The sequence below is a fragment of the Delphinapterus leucas genome, chromosome 8, assembly GCF_059928025.1.
Source record: "Delphinapterus leucas isolate spDelLeu-1000000601 "Yukka" chromosome 8, BTC_Dleu_Yukka2, whole genome shotgun sequence".
Taxonomy (NCBI): Eukaryota; Metazoa; Chordata; class Mammalia; order Artiodactyla; family Monodontidae; genus Delphinapterus; species Delphinapterus leucas.
Window position 1 is genome coordinate 78,982,885 of NC_143136.1, and position 19,667 is coordinate 79,002,551.

A 19,667-nucleotide genomic window follows, 5' to 3' on the forward strand; every position below is an offset into this window, starting at 1 on the left:
CCCCCATCTTACTTAGATGTGTATCCTATAGTGCCATAACAGATGTCCGTGTTTGCCAAGGACGAAATGTGCTTTCTAAAGGTAAGGGCATCCCACAAATGTAAATGGTTGCTTCTATTATAGGTCAGTGGGCCATTCTCATTCAACTCAGTTTGTCTTGTGACCTCATTTATCGGACTCCATAAAGCTGTCAGGCCACTTCATTGACTCCCCACGCTTAATAACTCTGATGGCTGCTGTTTAGGGATCACTTATGTCCTTAGACTTAAAGAAGCCTTGGCAAATCAAGCGTTGTCCTCAGTGGAGAGGATGTGCAGCCTCCTACGCTTGGAGTGAGCCAGGGCAGAGGGTGATTCATTCTTCAGCTCTTACAAATGCTACACTGAGCACATTTGCTTTCCTGAGCACTTCCCTCTGTTATTTCAACCAGTGCTAGCACTCAGATAGGAATGCGTACGGGGTTTCTTCTCAGTAAAGGTGCCTCTCCACGCTGGCTAAGTATCAGAATCATCTCTGAAATATTTTAAAACTACCCTTGAGTGGGCTCCAACCTCAAGCCCCACACTAGATTCTCTATGTCTGGACATCTGCATATTTTTAGCTGCCTCACAGATGATTCTAATATTCAGGCAGTGTTGGAAACCACTGCTTTAAAGTATCACATCTCTCCTCCAGCCAATAATTAACTAATTAAAAATTGTTTGGTAACTTAAAGTGCTTATTGGCATCTTTTGAAATACCTTTACTTCTCTCAGCTGTCTGGGTTCAGAATTATCTAAAACTTTAATTTCTCTTCTTCCCAATTCCTGTTGGGATTTTGTGCATATTATGCAACAACATTGAGGAAGAAAAATAGATATTGTTTAGTAGTGCAATTTCTCTCACACTTGCCTCACTGTTAGAATGACCTGAGCTTGAGAAAATACCGATTTGAGCTACTACCCTGGATTCAGAAGGTCTGGGGTAGAGCCTGCAAATCTGTTCTTACTAAGGGGGTTTTAGGATCAGGTGAGTTTGGGAAACACTGGCTTAGTAAAAAGTTTGATGGCCAAAAGTTCAAGTTATTGACTTTTGACTTGTCTTTAAATTGTGCAGATTCTTGACACATATGTATCTGTAGTACTAGGAAGCAGAGATGTTGTCCCAAGGAGTATAACAATGCATACCTAAGTACAGGGGAAATACACTTCAAAGGGAATTGTAGAAATGGCATGGGAGAGGTGGGTCTTAGTTCCAGATTTACTTCCAATTTGTTGTGTGACTTTTTCTAATTCACAACTTTAACACCCTAATTTCCTGAGCTAGAGAATTGGACTAGGTAATGATTTGGGCTTCTTTTAGCCATAAAATTCTATGATTTTGTCGATTTGATTTATTCAAAAATTTAGCCTGGGAGAAACAGTAAATTTCTGTTTTGTTTATCTTCTTTCTTTCATTGGTAACACCAAAAACAGCCCTAAGCAGATGAGCTATATTTTGTTTCAACTTGCACTTGTATATAATTGAGATGTAAAGAGATGGACACGTACATACATGTGTATATACATATTATTTATTTCCTACATTTTATCTGTTCAACCAGCATTTTTATCCGTGATTAGGATTTATTTGTTATCCATTTAGACTTTCTCGTTCACCTCATTATATTAAATATCCTTGATATTTATTAGAGGACTGCTGTTTTTCAGATCTTCTATCTAAATATGAGGTGATAAAAGTATGATAGAACTGAGCTCCTGCATTCTATGGGCTCATAATCTCTGGGAAGAAACAGACATCAATATGATAAATGGTATCCTATAGGAATGATCAAGACAGTATGGTCTCCAGGAGTTCTCCAGGCAGATAAGAGTGGGAAGAAAATTCTAGGTAGAAGGCACAGTATGGGAAATTGGCCATAATGAGTTCTAGAAACTGGGACTAGTTTCAAATATCACATGGGGAGTGTGGAAGACTGTTGGGAAATGAGACTGGAGACATGGGATAGAAGAAGCCAGGTTATGAAGACTTGTGGGTGATATATTAATGATCTTGGACTTGATGAAAAGTCATTGATGAATTATTTCTGAGCAGGATAGATCTGAGCATTAACATCTAATTAGATCTGAACTCTAAGAAAATCTCTTTCTTGAGCTTGTGAAAGATGGGTAAGCCATGTGAAGTGTCCAGTAGAGGATTTGGGAAGGTGGTTTAGAGGCTCTTAAGGATGTGTAGAAAGAAACCATACAGGAGGCTGAACTAGGGCCATGGCAGTGGGAAAGGAGAAGAAGGTCAGATTTAAGGAGTATCACAAAGTTAGGAGCCCAGGATTCATGACCATTTTGATGTGGGAATGAGGGAGAAGGGGTCTAGGATGACTCCCCAAGTTTCTGGCCTGCATGACTAGGATATCAAGGAACCATTTAACAAAATTTGAAAACCATCAACCTCAAATTGATGGTTGAGGTCTTGGGTAGAGATGAGGTTACCCAAGGAGAATGTATAGGGTAAAAGAAGCCAACCCTTAACTCTAGCTAATAGGAGCCTTTGGGGGAGTGCAGAACCATAGAAGGAAGCTGAGGAGTGCCTAGAAAGATGGGAGGCCCCCTAGGGGAGAATGGGGGAATGGAAGGCAGAGAACAGAGTTCAGGAATGAAATTGCTGAGCAGCTACAGTTGCTGCAGAAAAGTATTCTAGGATGTAGCAATTGTAATTTTTTGTGGTAGTCTTAATGCAATTCACTTCATTGGAGTGGTTGGGTGGAAGCCAAACTATTGCCTTGTGAAATTAATCAAAAGAGAGAAAAAGGCAAAACACATAGTTTGCTTGGTTGTGAAAGAAAGGAAAAAGGCCATTGGCAGAACTTGGAAAAGGCTTAATGAAGGGAGGGACTTGGGTCTGTTTGCAGAAGAAGGGAGAGGGCTGGAACATAGGGAAGGTTGAGGGTAACTGCTAGAACAGGGTCCTAGAAGGGACAGGTGAGAAGGGAACAAGAACACAGCAGGTGGCTTGGAACTCGGACAGGCTGCAGAATGTCTCTAATTTTGATACAAGGGAAAAAAGAAAAGGAAGGCTAAGGAGGTTAAAAAAATGTATTGCTTTATTGGACAGAAACTGAGATTGCTGCAGTGGGAGAGGCCCTGCTTTTTCTCTGAAGTAAGCAATAAAGGCATCTGCAGAGCATAGAATGTGTCCATGAAGCAGAAATGATGGTTATGACTGTTTTATGTCCAGCTGGTGTACAGAGCTGCAGGCAAGAAGCAGAAGTCAATCTTCACTTCAGTTCCTGATACTCCTGATCTTACAAGAGCCAAGCGAGGGCAGAAGCTTCAGAGTCAGGTAACACTCACACATGAAGATTCATAAACCTGCCCCAGGGGGTGGTTCTGTGTGCCTGACCACTCCTGTCAGTAGCAGACCCTCACACTTGGTCGTCCTGATGCAGCCTCATGCCCTTTAACTTCAAGAAGCTGCTTTCTTTGGGGCCGTCTTCACTATGGTATGTTTTACATGAGCAGGTAATGCCATGTCTTCTAAGCTCTATACAACTTTAGTCATTGGATGAGTGGTCTGTGGATTCCAGGTGGTGAAAATAAATTTTTTAATTCATTCCATAGGACCTATATTTTGTCCACAGATAAATGAAAGCACAATTCATGCATTCAGGCAAAAATGAAAAAAAAATATGTTGAAGACTATCAGAATTCCTCTCATTCTTCTATCAGCATTTTTTATCACGTGGATTTAGACTAGACCACACTCAGCAGCAGGAATGTTCGATGACTGGAGTGCGTATATGTGTTTCCTAATGTGAGACAGAGGGAGAAACAAATAAACAGAAACACACATAACAACAACAAAAAAAAATCAGGACAATAACAAGTAGACACTGCCCTCCCATCTTAGGGTTAGAAATGAGTAAAGAGGACTGAATACTAAATAAGGGGTATTTTATCTCTGTAACATCTGACCCCTATTCTTTGTTTTTAATTTTTATTGGCGTATAGTTGATTTATAACGTTGTGCCTATTATCATTCAGTATCTGTATGTTGAACTTGCCACCAAAGAGAGGCCACATCATCATGCTGGAAACCAGACCACAGCCTTGAAGCATGCTAAAGACGTGAAGGACATGGTCAGTGAGGTGAGTTGGGAATTCAGCACCCAGGCACTGAGCTAAAGAAACAAATCCTTTGCTAAAACCTTCACCTGCTTGGGAGTTCCCTGGTGGTCTAGTGGTTAGGATTCGTTCACTGCCATGTCCTGGGTTCAATCCCTGGTGATGAACTGAGATCCCATAAGATATGCAGCGTGGCCAAGATAAAAATAAATAAATAAATTTAATTAATTAAAAAAAAACCTTCACCTGCTGCCTCTGATCAGAGAGCTCATTTCTATAAGTTGTGCTCAACAGCATCAAGAAACAGAAGGCAGAGCTATTCTCCTAACGAGCATGATCCGGTGTGTCCCTAGGCTGGATCTGTTCCATGGTTGTGAATTGGGAGGGATGAAAACACTTGAACTTAAATTTCTCTCTCTTCCATCTTTATTTCTTAGAAAAAGTACAAAATTCAGTATGAAAAGATGAAGGACAAGTACACTCCAGTTCCAGATACGCCAATCCTCATCAGAGCCAAGAAGGCTTACTGGAATGCCAGTGATGTATGCATCCCTCCCTTCTTTCTTCATTGTGATGGGGCAGCTGAAGTGGAAACGCCTAAGAAGCATAAGATATTACAGTCATATCCATAATTCAAAGTCCTGGCCCACAGTACAGATCAGGAAAGAAACAAAAATACAAAAGCCAAACAAACAGGCACAAACAATACCATTTGGCAAAGTCGCTAAGAATAATGCTGAAAACCTACTGTTTTTCTCGTTGCTCTTCCAAGCAAAAATAGGACCCTTTCTTCTAATTCTTTGGTGGCATTTCCTAGGGATACTTGATGTTGCTTATCCATAAAATGTTGTTCTTGGAAACAGCCAAACACGGTTTCAAATCCTGATGCTGTGATTTGCCTGCTGTATGACTCCATATAATTTACCTAATTTTTCTGAGTCTCTTTTCTTATATGTGAAATGAGGATAAGAATTGTGATAATTAAATTAGACTAAACAGATAACACGTTTCTAGCACAGTGCAGGGCTCTTAGTTGACACTCAGAAAATGTTTGTTCCTCCTCTTGATCGCCTAAATCATGTGAATGACATGTTTGTTAGAATTCAGAGGGACAGACTTTCATTTCCCATACCACGTGATCAAGGACAGAGTGCCTTTCAACGGTAATGAGATTATCTGTTAATGAAGATATGAAATGAATCAACCTGGTTAGATGGCCAGTCCTTACCAGTTTTGTGTCCCAGAGCCCAATTATGAATGCATTGCACCTATTACCAGAACCAGGATCTCTGGAGGACTGGTTGGGACTTAACCCAGCCAAAAGCTCAAGCAACCCCCTCACCCTCAATTTAGCAACATAGCTCTAGGATTTCAAGCATCTTAAGTGGTTACAGTAATCCCTAAGCAGAATTGTGAAAGTGTACAGCAAATTGGAACGATATCTTAGTTCTGTAATTTTGTCAGAAATTTTCAGTTGCAGCTAAAAGGAGTCTGCTAGTTGGAAGAAGACCATGTCGGTTTGCTTAAAATATAAGCTGAAAAAATTATATGCTACCCTCAAAATCTATTTGCTAGGATAGTTTTTGTCTTCTTGTGACAACCCCATCTTTCTCACTTCAAGGTTACTGTTGAATATTAATTTGAACCAAGCTTGCTCTGCATCACCACTTCTCAGGGATGTCCCCACAGTGAAATTGGCCCCTGGAGCTCATTATACGCCACTGGACAGCCCTATCCCCAGGGCTTTGTCAGTACCAATACTGGTAACTCTAACCTTTGAAATAGTCCAGCTGGTATGTGGCATTAAATTTAGCCTATCTACCGTGGCTATCTCCACAAGTACAGCTAAAGGCTCTTAGATTACCCATCTGAAAAACAAAGTTAAAGGCCTCCTTCACTATGTGTTTGCTCAGCTACCCAAAAAAGAAAAGATCCGTTCGAGATTGATACCAGAGTGCTCAGAGAAGTACTCATTTTGTGTAGATGAGATGAATCTTCTATGATATTCTTAGGTTAAAGTCAGAGCTGTTGACCTTTGAAATACCACAAAGATAAAGATTGAAATGGAATAAAATTTTAGGACTGCTCCATGGAAAAGGCATTTTAATACCAGGAGTTAGAAACTAAATCTTTCTCCTTTTTCCACATACATTAGTATGTCTTGGGTTCAACAAAGTTATGCTTCTTTTTTTTTTTCTCTCCTCCCAAATGAGCTTTTTGTCTGCTTGTTTTACGTTTAAATAAACTTTTTATTTTAAGTAGTTTTAGATTTACAGGAAAGTTGCAGCGATAGTACAGAGAGTTCCCATATAGTTCCCATATAGCCTATACCCAGTTTCACCCTACAATACCATGGGACATTTGTCACAAATCAATATTGATACATTATTATTAACTAAACTCCACACGTTATGCAGATTTCTTTTGTTTTCTCCGAATGTCCTTTTTCTCTTCCAGGATGTGAAAGAGGTTTTTAATCTCTCCCAAATTTATTCAAGGGAAAACATAAGAGATAAGACTCAGGAGAGTTCAAGGTTAAAAGAGCTTAGTTATTTAACTTGGTAGTTCTTCATAATCCATGTGCTTTTCCTCTTTCCAGCTACGCTATAAAGAAACATTTCAAAAGACCAAAGGGAAATACCACACTGTGAAGGATGCTCTAGACATCGTTTATCATCGCCAAGTCACAGACCGCATCAGTAAAGTACGCCCCTATATATTTCTACTTGTGTTGGGCTCAATAACCCACCATAATTTTTAAAAGTATCCTCCCTTTCCTAAAACTCTCTGGAGACAAAGGGACTTTTTTACATTAAATTTGGGTAAGACATTAAAGCTGTCTTTGTGCTTTTACCACAGATAAAATACAAGGAGAACTACATGAGCCAGCTGGGAATCTGGAGGTCCATCCCTGATCACCCTGAGCATTTCCACCATCGAGCAGTCACTGATGCAGTCAGTGATGTGAGTCTTGAAATCTTCTATTTTTACATATGAATTAATATGTCCACATGACAATGAAATCAAACACTGCATAAAAACTGATTAAACACTTGACTAAATTTTAGCTCTTGTGTATAGATGTTTAAGTCATAAAGCTCATTGCTAAATAAGTGAGCTTCAACTCAGGAGACAGAAAAATATATTCAAATTTATAAACCTTATTTTTCTTCTAAATGTGTTACATCATAATACATGACTGGAAGCGATATATTTCATGTAAATGATAACCTATTTTTGAGCAACTGAAGAGACAACTTCAGGACAATTAAGCAATGAAGACACATGACAATGCTCATTTAGAAAGAAATTTCAGCTCTTTATATGAAAATACAGCTGCTGAGCTAATGATGTACTCTCTAGGCAAGTATGCCTGTTAAATTTGAATTGCTTTACTTGGTATTAAAATGAAAAACTCCATATGCAATACAGTACACCATAAAGTGAGCAGAAATCAGTATTATTGGAAATGTCTCTTAAATAATTATTTCAATACTTTATTATTCTATATACCTTAGTGGTCAGACCTTCTATTTGTTCTACTTGTCTCGATCCTAACCTACTGCTATTTGGAGATAGGTACTTAAAACTCTTTGGTGATATTCTTCTCCCAGGTAAAATATAAAGAAGATTTGACCTGGCTTAAAGGCATTGGTTGCTATGCCTTTGATACCCCCGACTTCACTCTGGCTGAAAAGAACAAGACTCTCTACAGCAAGGTATATATCTACTCAAGGGTAACAGCCACATCCATGAAATGTACTCCAGTGCCCACAGAGAGAATTAGTACTGAGGAAACAGCTTCTCGTATTTCCATCCCTATCCTTGCTTCTAGACCCTAAAATTGGAGTATATACTACATTATTCACCCTACTCAGGAATTATTTTAGTATTGGCCTCATTGACAATAGTAATCATTTATTTACATCACTCATTTGAATTTGATAAAAGGCCATCTCAGTACAACTCCTCATGGCTCTTCCAGAATTTCCTAATATGCCTCTGGGTGATTTGATATGGAAGCAAATAGAAAGTGAGATTATTTTAATCTACAAACTTGACGTGTGACTTGAAGCAAATAACTTTGTTTTTATGGCCTCATTTTCCTACTTACAAAATAAAGCAGTTGGATTAGCTTCCTTTGAGTTCTAAAATAGAAGTCAGCAAACTTTTCTGAAAGGTTCCAGATAGTAAATAGTTTACACTTTGTGGATCACATTCATTCTGTCACATATTCTTTGTTACAATCCCTTAGTACTATATAAAAAAGTTTTTTCTTAGTTCATGGGGCTATTTAAAAACAGGTAGTGGTCTAGATGCTAGCATACCCCTGCTCTAAAATATTATGATTATCTGATTCATTACTGGAAAACTTCTAATTAACGGACTAAAAACTGCCTTCGAGGGCACATGGAAATACATTCAAAGTAAAATAATAATCACTATAAGTATTGAAACAAAGAAGAAACTGATTTGGGTTTTTGTCCAATATGGAATATAGATCTATTTGACATCCATTCAATGAAAGTATGTATTTGGGGGCTAGTTTTTAAGACATTGAGGTGGGTTGGGCTCCCATTGCCTTGGGAGCCAGAGTGTGTTCAGTAATTACTTGTTATCTCTATGAATGAATTAATCACAATTGTATACAATAAATGGCATGTCTCATTCTTAAGATAATCACAGATGCTATCAAGTAACCATGTTCTATTTTCTCTAGTATAAGTATAAAGAGGTATTTGAAAGGACGAAGTCAGATTTCAAGTATGTTGCTGATTGTCCAATCAACAGGCATTTCAAGTTTGCAACTCAGTTGATGAATGAGGTATGTATGACCTGATCCAATTGAGCCTATTAGCGTCCTTTAAGAAGTCTATAAATGACGTTTGATTAAAACCCAATACCTAAAATGACAGGAAAGCCATTTTAGTGTTGATTCAAGATTACGCATTGGGAAGGCTCTTATAATATCACTGTCTGATGAGCTCTGCCAAAAGCATGAATAAGAACAAAGGAAGGGGCTGTCCAGAGTGGAGTGAGGTCCCCACAGCCAGCACAGCCTCTGCTCGCACTAGCACAGGGCAGCACAGCCCTTTGGGTGATGAGAGCAAAGAGGTAAAGGATTTTGTTGACTCTCAGCTGAACTCCCTTCAACAGGGAGGGTATAGGATTCTGTGTAGAGTTGGAAGACCCAGAAGTTCAAAGTTAACTTAGTATCCCTTACCAGGGCACAGAAATGGCAGCCCTCAGGGGGTAGTTGTGATTCACGCCTTCAAATGTATTGCCATTGTGACTCATACATTGGTGCAGAGAAGTGTCCATTTGCACTCAGAATATTCCTTTACCTTCTACCCAGTTTTTCCTGGAACTGTCTTTGCAATAGTTTAAGGTAAATTTAGCTTAAAATGATGAAAGAAGCAAGCTATGAATTAATGTGTGGATGGATGGTTTTTACATTTAATTTCCTATCTTTGTATTTTCCACAGATTTACATAAATTCAAAAACAAAGTTAGAAAATTAGTAAAATGTGTCAGAAGATGAAAATGTAGCCAATGGTATATTTATTTCAATATATAACTTTTTTGTTGTTTATAAATTTGATTTAGTTTATTTTCAGTAGATTTCCAGGTGGGATGACTCTGAAGAATTACTGTTGGTAGGTTCCTAGGAAGACAGTCTTGATATATTTTGTTTCTATTTTTCTAATTCACGAAGGATTTCCAGGTCTCTTTTATAATCAAATAAATTAACTAGCATATTAGAATGTGTCCATTACCTTTTGACTCTCACAGCCTAAAGTAGTAAACCTGTAGCTTGTCAGCGCCTTATTTTAAATACAATTTAAGATGTCATAAAACTTAACGTTGCTAATATCATATGTAAAGATGGAACATGTTTAGGTACAAGGTATTTCAATTTTGATGTTATAACTAATCTAGTCCAAGCCCCAGCCTTCTCCAGGCCATCTTCCTTTGCTTAATTCTGTTCACCTCCCTATTTTCATTACCCTGAATGCTTTGGGAGCCCACCTCTAGAAAGGACATTTTTCTGGCTCTCTGAAGTATGAAGTATCTTGGGACATTTGTGTATAGCCTTGAAGTTGTTGTACTCTTGCTATAATTTGATATGATGTTTGAGCAGAAAAAATACAGAGCTGATTATGAGCAGCGGAAAGATAAATACCACCTGGTAGTCGATGAGCCTAGACATCTGCTGGCTAAGATCGCAGGCGACCAGATCAGTCAGGTACTGTGATGGGGCCGCCTGGACGGCCAAGCAGGACTGTGCTCCAAGTTTCTCATGAGATGTCGTCCCGTCTGCTGCAAGGATGTCATAGGTTCTGCCTATGATATTGGGATGTTCTGTTCCAAATTATCTGTCTAGCCACCCAAAGAGCCCACGAGCTCTTTGAGTGTGCCAGTCCATGCTCTGTGTCCTCACGTGTGCTGTGGTGAACATGAGATGTGCAGCTGGGTCCTCACACCCTTCATCCTTCAGGAGGGCCTGTGTGTAAACTGTAGTTGTAAAGTGTGAATTAAGGTGCAAACGCAGAAACAAAGAAACAAATTAACAGAAGGAAAGAAGACAGAACTCCTTACTGTGTTTTTCTATTTCAATGATGTCACCTTTTCTATAAGGCAATTTTGGTGGGACTGGCCCTATTATTCCCCATTCACAAGGGCAGTGGATGGTCAACTGCAAATATCACATCACCCTGCTTGGCATTTTAATGCATTTGGTGTCTTCACCCACACATACACGTGAGAGCACAAAGTGTGTGTGCCTACATCTCTTCACTCAGAGGTGATCAGGATATAGAGCTATGTTCTTTTCCGTCTTCACAAGTCTCTTTTGTGCTTCACTGCTCTTTGCATGAACAGAGAAAATATAAATCTAGTGCCAAGATGCTTCTGAAACAAGGATGTAATGAAATTCTGCGTCCAGATATGTTGACTGCCCTCTACAACACACACATGTGGAGCCAGGTAATGTCTGATGTGATGCGAAGAAGAGATTTAGAAGCCTTGGGGGCATTCACTTCTATGCTTCCCCTGATTTCCTTCCCTGGCCCCCTGACCAAGCTGGTTTCACATGACAAAGCTGCATAAATATTCACTGCCTGTAAATGAACTCTGGATGTGACCAAGTGTGGTGCTGTAGCAGCCAACATCTGTAGGTCTTCTGACACTTTTGGAATTCCAAGTAATATTAACTGAGACTATTTCAAAGTTTTTCAAACTTTTCCAAATTGGTATAACTTTATGTTTTTCAATATTTGCCCCAAAGAAGTAGATTTCTTAGAGATTGAGGATGTTAAGTAAATTTGACAGTATTTAAAAGATGTGACTATTTAATGTTTTCATCTAAAGTGTCCATTGCTCAATAATGACTACGCTGTACCATTTTGGAGAGATGAGGATGACAGCGCAGCTCTTTGAATATCGTGCACATTCATGGCCCCTCTTGAGTTTGATGCTGAATTTGCTAGGTTATTTCCAGCACATCTGTCCTCACACTCCCTTGTTAACAGCACTGCTGATCACCTTGCCTTCCTGCAAGGTCAACCGAAGCACACACCACCACCTTCCTGTCATACGCTGGAAGGTAAATTTGAAGCAGCAAAAGACATTGATAATTGCTTAACTACCAGATACGATGTTAATAAAAGGCCATTGTTCCCACACGCAAAGAAAGTTTTTAATCAGGCTTTTGTATTAGTAACTTGTTTTATCACTTTAGTTTGACATCAGATCAACACATGAAATGAGGAGGATGAGGTCTTCCTATGAACATGCTGTTTGCCTGAGCTTTTACCTTGGTCCCGATATGATCATCAGATAGTTGTGCATGGAATTTTGCTGTGCTCTCTGTCTGTACTGCTTGAAACCGCTTATGTGCATGAAAAAAAAAAAATCATGACTTGAAAATTTCAAAAATGAATGTCTTTAAAAATAACTACTTCAAAGTGTATGTATTTATTTTTTTATCTGTTCCATCTTTGATATGGAAACATACTTAAGAGATCATATGTATTCGATGTAGCATATTGTGAGCGAATCATTACTTGCCAGAGTCCAGAGAGCATGGGTCTAGTCCTGGCTCTGAGATTCACTCTATATTTGCCCTTAGCTCATACTCTTAACCTCTCTGGGCCTCAGTTTCCACGTGGATAAAACATATGGAAAATATTTATTATTATTATTATTTGCTCACTCTATTACACTATTGCTATCAAATACAGATTTATATAAACATTTCCAGTTAAGAAAGCATGGCATCATCCCGCACACCTATGGCTTATATAACAATCCTACTCTTTGCCGTGGGACTCTCTCAAGAGGAAAACTAGAGTCCCTGAAAGCCCTCTCTCCTACTTCAAGTTAACTTGTTCTTTTCCTCTACAATTTAGATCAAGTACAGGAAAAATTATGAAAAAACAAAGGACAAGTTTACCTCAGTTGTGGATACTCCAGAACACCTACGTACTACAAAAGTCAACAAACAAATCAGTGATGTAAGTACAAGAAACACTGAATGGATTTTTGGCCTTGGGGGGGCACTTGCAAATGTGGAGGGGCATTTTAGATGGCCACAATGTTTGGAAAAGTTTTTTTTTTTTTTGGCTGCATTAGGTCTTTGTTGCTGCGCCCGGGCTTTCTCTAGTTGCAGTGAGCGGGGGCTACTCTTCGTTATGGTGTGTGGGCTTCTCACTGCGGTGGCTTCTCTTGTTGTGGAGCACGGGCTCTAGGTGCGCGGGCTTCAGTAGTTGCAGCACATGGGCTCAGTAGTTGTGGCACGCGGGCTTGTGGGATCTTCCTGGACCAGGGATCGAACCTGTGTCCCCTACGTTTGCAGGCAGATTGTTAACCACTGCCCCACCAGGGAAGTCCCTGTTTGGAAGATTCTACTGCCATTTAGAGGGAGGGAGGCAGGGACAATAAGTGTCCTACTATGCTCAGGACTCTTCTTTTACAGTAAAGAATTGTTCCAACCAACTTGACAGACACCCCATTGTAGAGGCACTGGAGCCTTAGCAGAAAGCATGAAAGCACCTGTTGAGTTTATGGAATTCTCTTTCCTTTATATACACTCAATGACAACAACAGCAATGTTGCCTTTATATGTTTACATTATGTTACAATGTCAATTGAGATACATAAAGTTGTCTCTTTCTGCCTTTTCATCTCCTTCAGATACTGTATAAGTTGGAATACAACAAGGCCAGACCCAGAGGCTACACCACAATCCACGACACCCCCATGTTGCTGCATGTCCAAAAGGTCAAAGATGAAGTCAGTGATGTAAGTTACTAGGACGGCTTTGCAGCCCCTCTCACTTTGGCCTCTTTGTAATGTGATGTAACAGACCCAGGTCCACTTATCTATTCCTGTGTAACAATCACTCTAAATGTAGTGGTCTGAGACAGCAGTCATGCTTTTTTGGCTCACAGTTCTGTGAGCTGAGTGGGCACAGTTGAGTGGATGCTCTACCCCACGCGCTGCAGCTCAGGCAAGAAGGCTCACTCCCAGAGCTGGCGCCCGATCACGGCTGGGCTGGGAGCTCAGCCACTGTATAGACAGGAGCCCCTGTACGTGGCCTTTCCGTGTGGTTTGGCCGTCTCACGGCAGAGTGGATGGGTTCTAAGAGGCTAGAGTAGAAGCTTCCAGACCAGTCTGAAAAATGCAGTGTGCCATAAACTCTATTAATACTCTATAAGTTTTGTCTTGGCTAAGAGGAAAAGGTAGCCATTAAATTCTAATACTCTGAATTTGAGGAGAAATTATATTCATATATTTTCATATATATAGCTAGATTCTATGGTGGAAAACTATCATAATATTGGTTAAAAAATAGATTAAATATATATATATATATATATATATATTTTTTTTTTTTTTTTTTTCCCGGTACACGGGACTCTCACTGTTGTGGCCTCTCCCGTTGCGGAGCACAGGCTCAGTGGCCATGGCTCACGGGCCCAGCCGCTCCGCGGCATGTGGGATCTTCCTGGACCGGGGCACGAACCCGTGTCCCCTGCATCGGCAGGCGGACTCTCAACCACTGCGCCACCAGGGAGGCCCTTAGATTAAATATTTTAATGGCTATATGGGCACCATAAAGAATAATGAAGGCAACTATGGAATCCCTACCCCAAAGCCTTGACTGAGGCTGGTGCTCAGGAATTCTTTGGTAGCTAAACAAATGGGTTCACACTATTGACTCTAAGTTGCCAAGAAAAATGCTAAATACATCAGTGCACTGTTTATGAAGGCAGAAATGTATAAATCGTTTAAAAAACATTTTTTATATTCTTTATGTTAAAATAAATTTTGACACTTTGGACATAAACGTCGGGTATTCATAAACATCTATAAGGTAGATCCCTTATGTGGAGCAGCCCATTCCCTCTCAGTGTAGAAAGATGAAGCAATTCTATATCCACTTCCCTAAATTTCTGATTGTAACAATAACCTGAGATGTTGATGAAAAATATGAATTTCCAAGTCAGTCCCCTAAAGCTACTGATTTACTACATCTATGGTGAAGCACAGAAAATTGTGATTTTTATGATCAGGCAAGTTTAGTAAGCGCTACTATGGCTTCCGTAGAACAGTTTTACTCAGTCATAGTAAGACCTAAGATCCTTCCCCAATAACTAGTGAGAAGTCCCAGGTGGAGTCCCAGGGCCCTGAAATTTAAAAGGAGCAAAAGTGGGTGAAGCTAGAAATTCCAGGCTAGACGTGAAAAAATGACCAGTTGGGCTCAAAGAGGCTAAGCCTTCCCTTTTCTCCCCCTCCCATTCAAACCCACACATGCCCAAACTTACCAGCGATGGCTCTAGCAATGACAGTAGTGATGACAGCATTCATCCATCAGTTCATTCATTCATCAAATATTTATTGGGTTCCTAAGTGCCTGATGCTAGGAATGAGGTGATGAATGATACACAATCTTTGCCCGCAAGGGATTCAGCTCAATGGAAAGAATAGACAGATAAATAATTATAACACGACATGATAGCAGCTACAACTGTAGGGACATGGAAGAAGGGCAAGCCTGATCCCATCTGGGTGAGCCAATGGGGGAAGGCTTCTCTTCCATCAACAGTTTTCAAGATGTCCTGAACTCAGGAGTTTCTGATTTGGGGACAGGAAAACACACATGGATAGCTGTCCAGCTGCCCCTTTCAGCACAAGTTCAGAGGACATAAGTTCTATGGTGACACTGGTGAACATACACAATGTGTCCTGGGGAGTTGGTTTTAAGATCTGAGACAGGATGGTGCGTGTCACATAGCTGCACGGCTGCATCCCTTCTTCACAACAGACCGATTCAGTCTTAAGGAGTATCATGTACTATATTATGGTTTTAATTTTTTGTTTTTTAAGATACTTGTGGGCTGCTATAAAAAAAAAAAATTGATCTGTGTTTCCTCCCACAGCTGAAATACAAAGAAGTTTACCAGAGAACTAAGTCCACCTGTACCATTGAGCCTGATGCTGTTCATATCAAAGCAGCCAAGGATGCCTACAAAGTCAACACCAATGTAAGTTCCAGAAACGTCCCCAAGCCTAAGAGGGGTTCATCAGCTTCTGTAGGGCGCATGGCCTCTTTTGACATCTTTTCAAGTGATTGAGTTCTAGTGAGTCCAGATCAAGGGTTGGGCCCCAGAGCATGAGTGATAACACTGACCCCTAAATGCTGCCCATGGTTCTTACAGAGGACAGTGGGGAAGAGCAAGGACGGCCCACGGATGTTATACCCCCTCAGCCTCCATGTTAGGATGCTGAAAAATGGGGGATTTAATTCTGAAATGAAGGTTACATTTTCGACAGTGTCTCCGGTCTCTATGTTCTTCTCCTGCCACAAACTCTAGAGCTTACTTCTCCTGAAAAAAAAAAAGAGAACACTTGAGCTGCTTGGTGCTGTCAGGAGTTGGCCTAGACCTTCCTCCTGTTCACATCTCCCTGCGCTGACTCATTTCTTTGTGATGGGGCATCTTAAAGCCTCAACCACAGAAACATTTTTGTGCATTTAAATGAGTATCGACTTCTTAAAATATATATAAATGGTTATATAATGAAATATTGTAAAACCCAACTAGTGCCTACTAGTGCTACAGAGAACTTATATTTATTAGGGCCAGCAAACTGAAATGCCTTTAGGGACTGGCAGGTATCGTACAGGTGTCCTGGGGATGGACAGAGGGATGGGTAGCAGGACTGATGTGGGACGAAGCAAATGCAGTAAAATGTACGTTGTAGAATCTAGGTGCTGGGTGTATGGGTATTCTCTGTAAGATTCATGCAACTCCTCATGCATCTGAAAATTTTCACAATAGAATGGGGAAAAGTTGGATCAATTTTTAACTTATAAAACATGTTATCTTATTGTATACCAATTATACCTTGACCAAAAAAAGGAGAAAGAAAAAGAGCGAGGAAAGAAATGTGCCTCATGATGAGGGCTCTTCCCAAGGACACTCACTTCTGTGCCTCAGGTTCAGCCCAAGGCAGCCAGTTCTCCAGCTCAGATGCAAGTCTAGCAAGTCCACAAGCACCTCTGATGCCTGGCTGCCCAGGTTTGAAACCCAGCTCCACTGTTCACTAGCTGTCTCACCTGGGCAGCTTACTTAGCCCTTCTAGGCAGTTCCTCAGCTGCTGATTTCATATAGTTGTGCTAAAGAGTAAATGAGTTAATATACATATATATAAAGCACTTTGAAAAGTGCCTGGAATGAAATAAATACTGCAAGTGTTTAATACTTTTTTTAAAAGTTTGAATTTAGTTAGAAATTAAAAGTACTTGACTCTGAAAATGATTAGACTGCACTGGCAGAGTGAGTTTGAAGAGTTGTTTCGCCAGGAGCCTTTAAAAATTTTAGCCCCTATTTTGAGGCCAGAGGGTCCCACAAGAGGACAACTTGAGTGGCCAACTAGTTGCATCCATTGTACAGAAATTTTACTTGGGGCTCTCTCTTGCATAAAGAACCATGACTTGTTACATGTTAAAATGCAAGATGAGTCTCTCTGTGCAACGTGTGCGGTTGTGAATTCAGGCCACTGAATGAAGTGACTTGTTTTTGTCTTGTTAAAAACAGCTGGATTACAAGAAGCAGTATGAAGCCAACAAAGCCCACTGGAGATGGACCCCTGACCGACCGGACTTCATCCAGGCCGCCAAGTCATCCCTACAGCAAAGCGATGTGAGATAAGAGAGGCAGTCAGAACTGCATGACATACCTGAGACAGAAAAATTTATCTTTATTCATAATAACCACTGTCACAGGTGTTAACCCTAGCTCATTTGAGATCCAAGAAGGACAGGAGGGTTGTAAGGTGTGGAAGGCAAGCTCAGGAAGCAGACCTGGCCACAGAGCCTGGTCTCCCGTGGCTGGGCCCAAACACTAATGGCTCAGAGTCCTGAGGGAGGCGGGGGAGGGCCAGGAGGGCTTTGTCCTGGCCTCGGGGCTAGAAAGGAGGAACCCAGCTTTCAGTGGGCCCAGCAGGAAGCCCCTGCCCCCATCCTGGTAGCAAATCCCCATAGTGCCCTTAAGAAGAGGACTCCCTACAAATTCAACCAAATACCGGCTTCCTCCTGTGCCTGTCACCCTTTCCCATCTTCCTCTGTCTTTCTTCTGTTACAGTTTGAATACAAGCTGGACCGGGAGTTCCTCAAAGGTTGCAAGCTTTCTGTCACTGATGATAAAGACATGGTGCTGGCCCTGAAGAATTCTATAATAGAAAGTGATGTAAGTATTCAGTCCCTTCCAAGAGGCCTAACCTCACTCAGGGCTGTCTTCTGCAGCCCAGTGCCCAGGGGTCCGCAGCACAGAGGAGGCTGCTGCCCATGTCGACACCACTGACTTGGCAGAGCAGAGCGGCAGCAGTGGGAAGCTGTTACAGCCAGGTGGCCTCTCCTGATCTATACTGCACCTCAAGATAATCCACACGCCGCAGTGGGGACTCTGAAGGCCTGGTTGGACTCTATAAGGAAACGTATTCATTTCTGTGGGGTCATACGCTTCCTATGCTTCCTGTGTTTCCTCATCTGGAAAGGAGGAATAATAATGCCTCCCAGGGTTTACGGGAGGGTCCAATGACATATTTAAAAGTGCTGTGAACTAACGCTGTATGTATAAAGATTCATCGTAAGATTCATTCTGATTGTTATTAAAGCCTCAACTTGCATGAGATAAAGAAAATCCTTTTTTGATATTTCCCAAGATTTCCAAACATGAGATCTTTTACTGAGTTTAATGATTCTACTCCGTCAATGATGCTATTCTCCCAGCTCTATTTAGTAACTTGGGAGCTTAATAAAAATATGCAGGAGAGTCAGAGGAGCTGAAGAAATGCTTTTTTCACCCCTGCAGCTGAAATACAAACAGAAACATGTCAAGGAAAGAGGAACCTACCATGCCGTGCCCGATACGCCTCAGATCCTCCTGGCAAAGACAGTCAGCAATCTGGTGTCCGAGGTAACCCTCCAGCACCCCATAGGCTTGCCTTTCGTCTTGGGCTGATGCCCCAGGCAGACATTTAAACAAGCTCTCTGTGCTTTCCCTCAGAACAAGTACAAGCAGCATGTGAAGAAGCACTTGGCTCAGGGCTCATACACAACACTGCCGGAGACCCGGGACACCGTTCATGTCAAGGAAGTGACCAGGAACGTCAGTGATGTAAGTGACCAGCCCCAGGACTCTTGGCAACAGCAATGGCACTTTACCTTAGAATCCAGCAAAAGACTGTAAGCGGCATTTTTGCTTACACTTTCCTTTGCGTTACTTCACTCTTACCATCAGTACCTATATGTGAATTTTGAACGCTGGTTTAAAAGACAACTCAATACTTATTGGCTTTCCAATTACGGCAACTGTGGCAGATGTGGGTTTGGCCATAGGATGTATTGTCTAGCAATATAAGATGCCACTAACCTAGTGGTAATAAAGGGAGGGAGCATTGATAGTAAAGATCAGCCTCTCCCATCATCTCCCCTCTCCTTAAACTGCTGAACAATTTTAGAGAAGTAAAGTCACCTCTTTGTATCTCAGTAATCTCTGCCCACTACATCCTTACGGATAATGCTTTAATAATCATGGTATTATATTTTATGAGCCCTGTGTGGTTCCATTTATTTTAAAAAGGTAGAAATGGTCAATGAAAGAGTTTAATTTGCTTGTCATCAGTTCTCCAAAGACTGGTGTGTGGTTCAATGACAGGTTCCAGGACAGAAATGACAGGGAAGAACTAGAATATGTTATCAGAGACCCCAGTTCCAAAATGACACCAAAATGGAGAGCCACGGATTTTCCTCAAGATCTTCTCATAGTTCTTCAAGTAAAACAATTCTGTTCCCAGCTTCCTCTGCTCACATAAGTAATTCTGGCTCTTTTTAGACAAATTACAAGAAGAAGTTTGTCAAGGAGAAAGGAAAATCCAACTACTCCATCATGCTGGAGCCCCCAGAAGTGAAACACGCTATGGAGGTGGCCAAGAAGCAGAGTAATGTAAGTTTCTCCTCTCACTCGCAGGGGGCCACTTGAGCTGGTGGATCCCACATCG

At 40.9% G+C, this 19,667-nt stretch overlaps 1 protein-coding gene across 1 annotated transcript in view; it reads left to right on the forward strand.

The window, feature by feature from the left end:
* The window catches only part of NEB (nebulin), a 274,540-nt gene that overhangs the window by 221,586 nt on the left and 33,287 nt on the right, over positions 1-19,667 (forward strand). The window contains exons 124-139 of the mRNA XM_089916822.1: positions 3,214-3,318; positions 4,020-4,124; positions 4,538-4,642; positions 6,700-6,804; positions 6,960-7,064; positions 7,715-7,819; positions 8,821-8,925; positions 10,243-10,347; positions 12,512-12,616; positions 13,296-13,403; positions 15,545-15,649; positions 17,204-17,308; positions 17,750-17,854; positions 18,479-18,583; positions 18,674-18,784; positions 19,502-19,612. Of these exons, the coding sequence (XP_089772948.1) occupies positions 3,214-3,318; positions 4,020-4,124; positions 4,538-4,642; positions 6,700-6,804; positions 6,960-7,064; positions 7,715-7,819; positions 8,821-8,925; positions 10,243-10,347; positions 12,512-12,616; positions 13,296-13,403; positions 15,545-15,649; positions 17,204-17,308; positions 17,750-17,854; positions 18,479-18,583; positions 18,674-18,784; positions 19,502-19,612 (1,695 nt within the window). The remainder of the gene's footprint in view (positions 1-3,213; positions 3,319-4,019; positions 4,125-4,537; positions 4,643-6,699; positions 6,805-6,959; positions 7,065-7,714; positions 7,820-8,820; positions 8,926-10,242; positions 10,348-12,511; positions 12,617-13,295; positions 13,404-15,544; positions 15,650-17,203; positions 17,309-17,749; positions 17,855-18,478; positions 18,584-18,673; positions 18,785-19,501; positions 19,613-19,667) is intronic.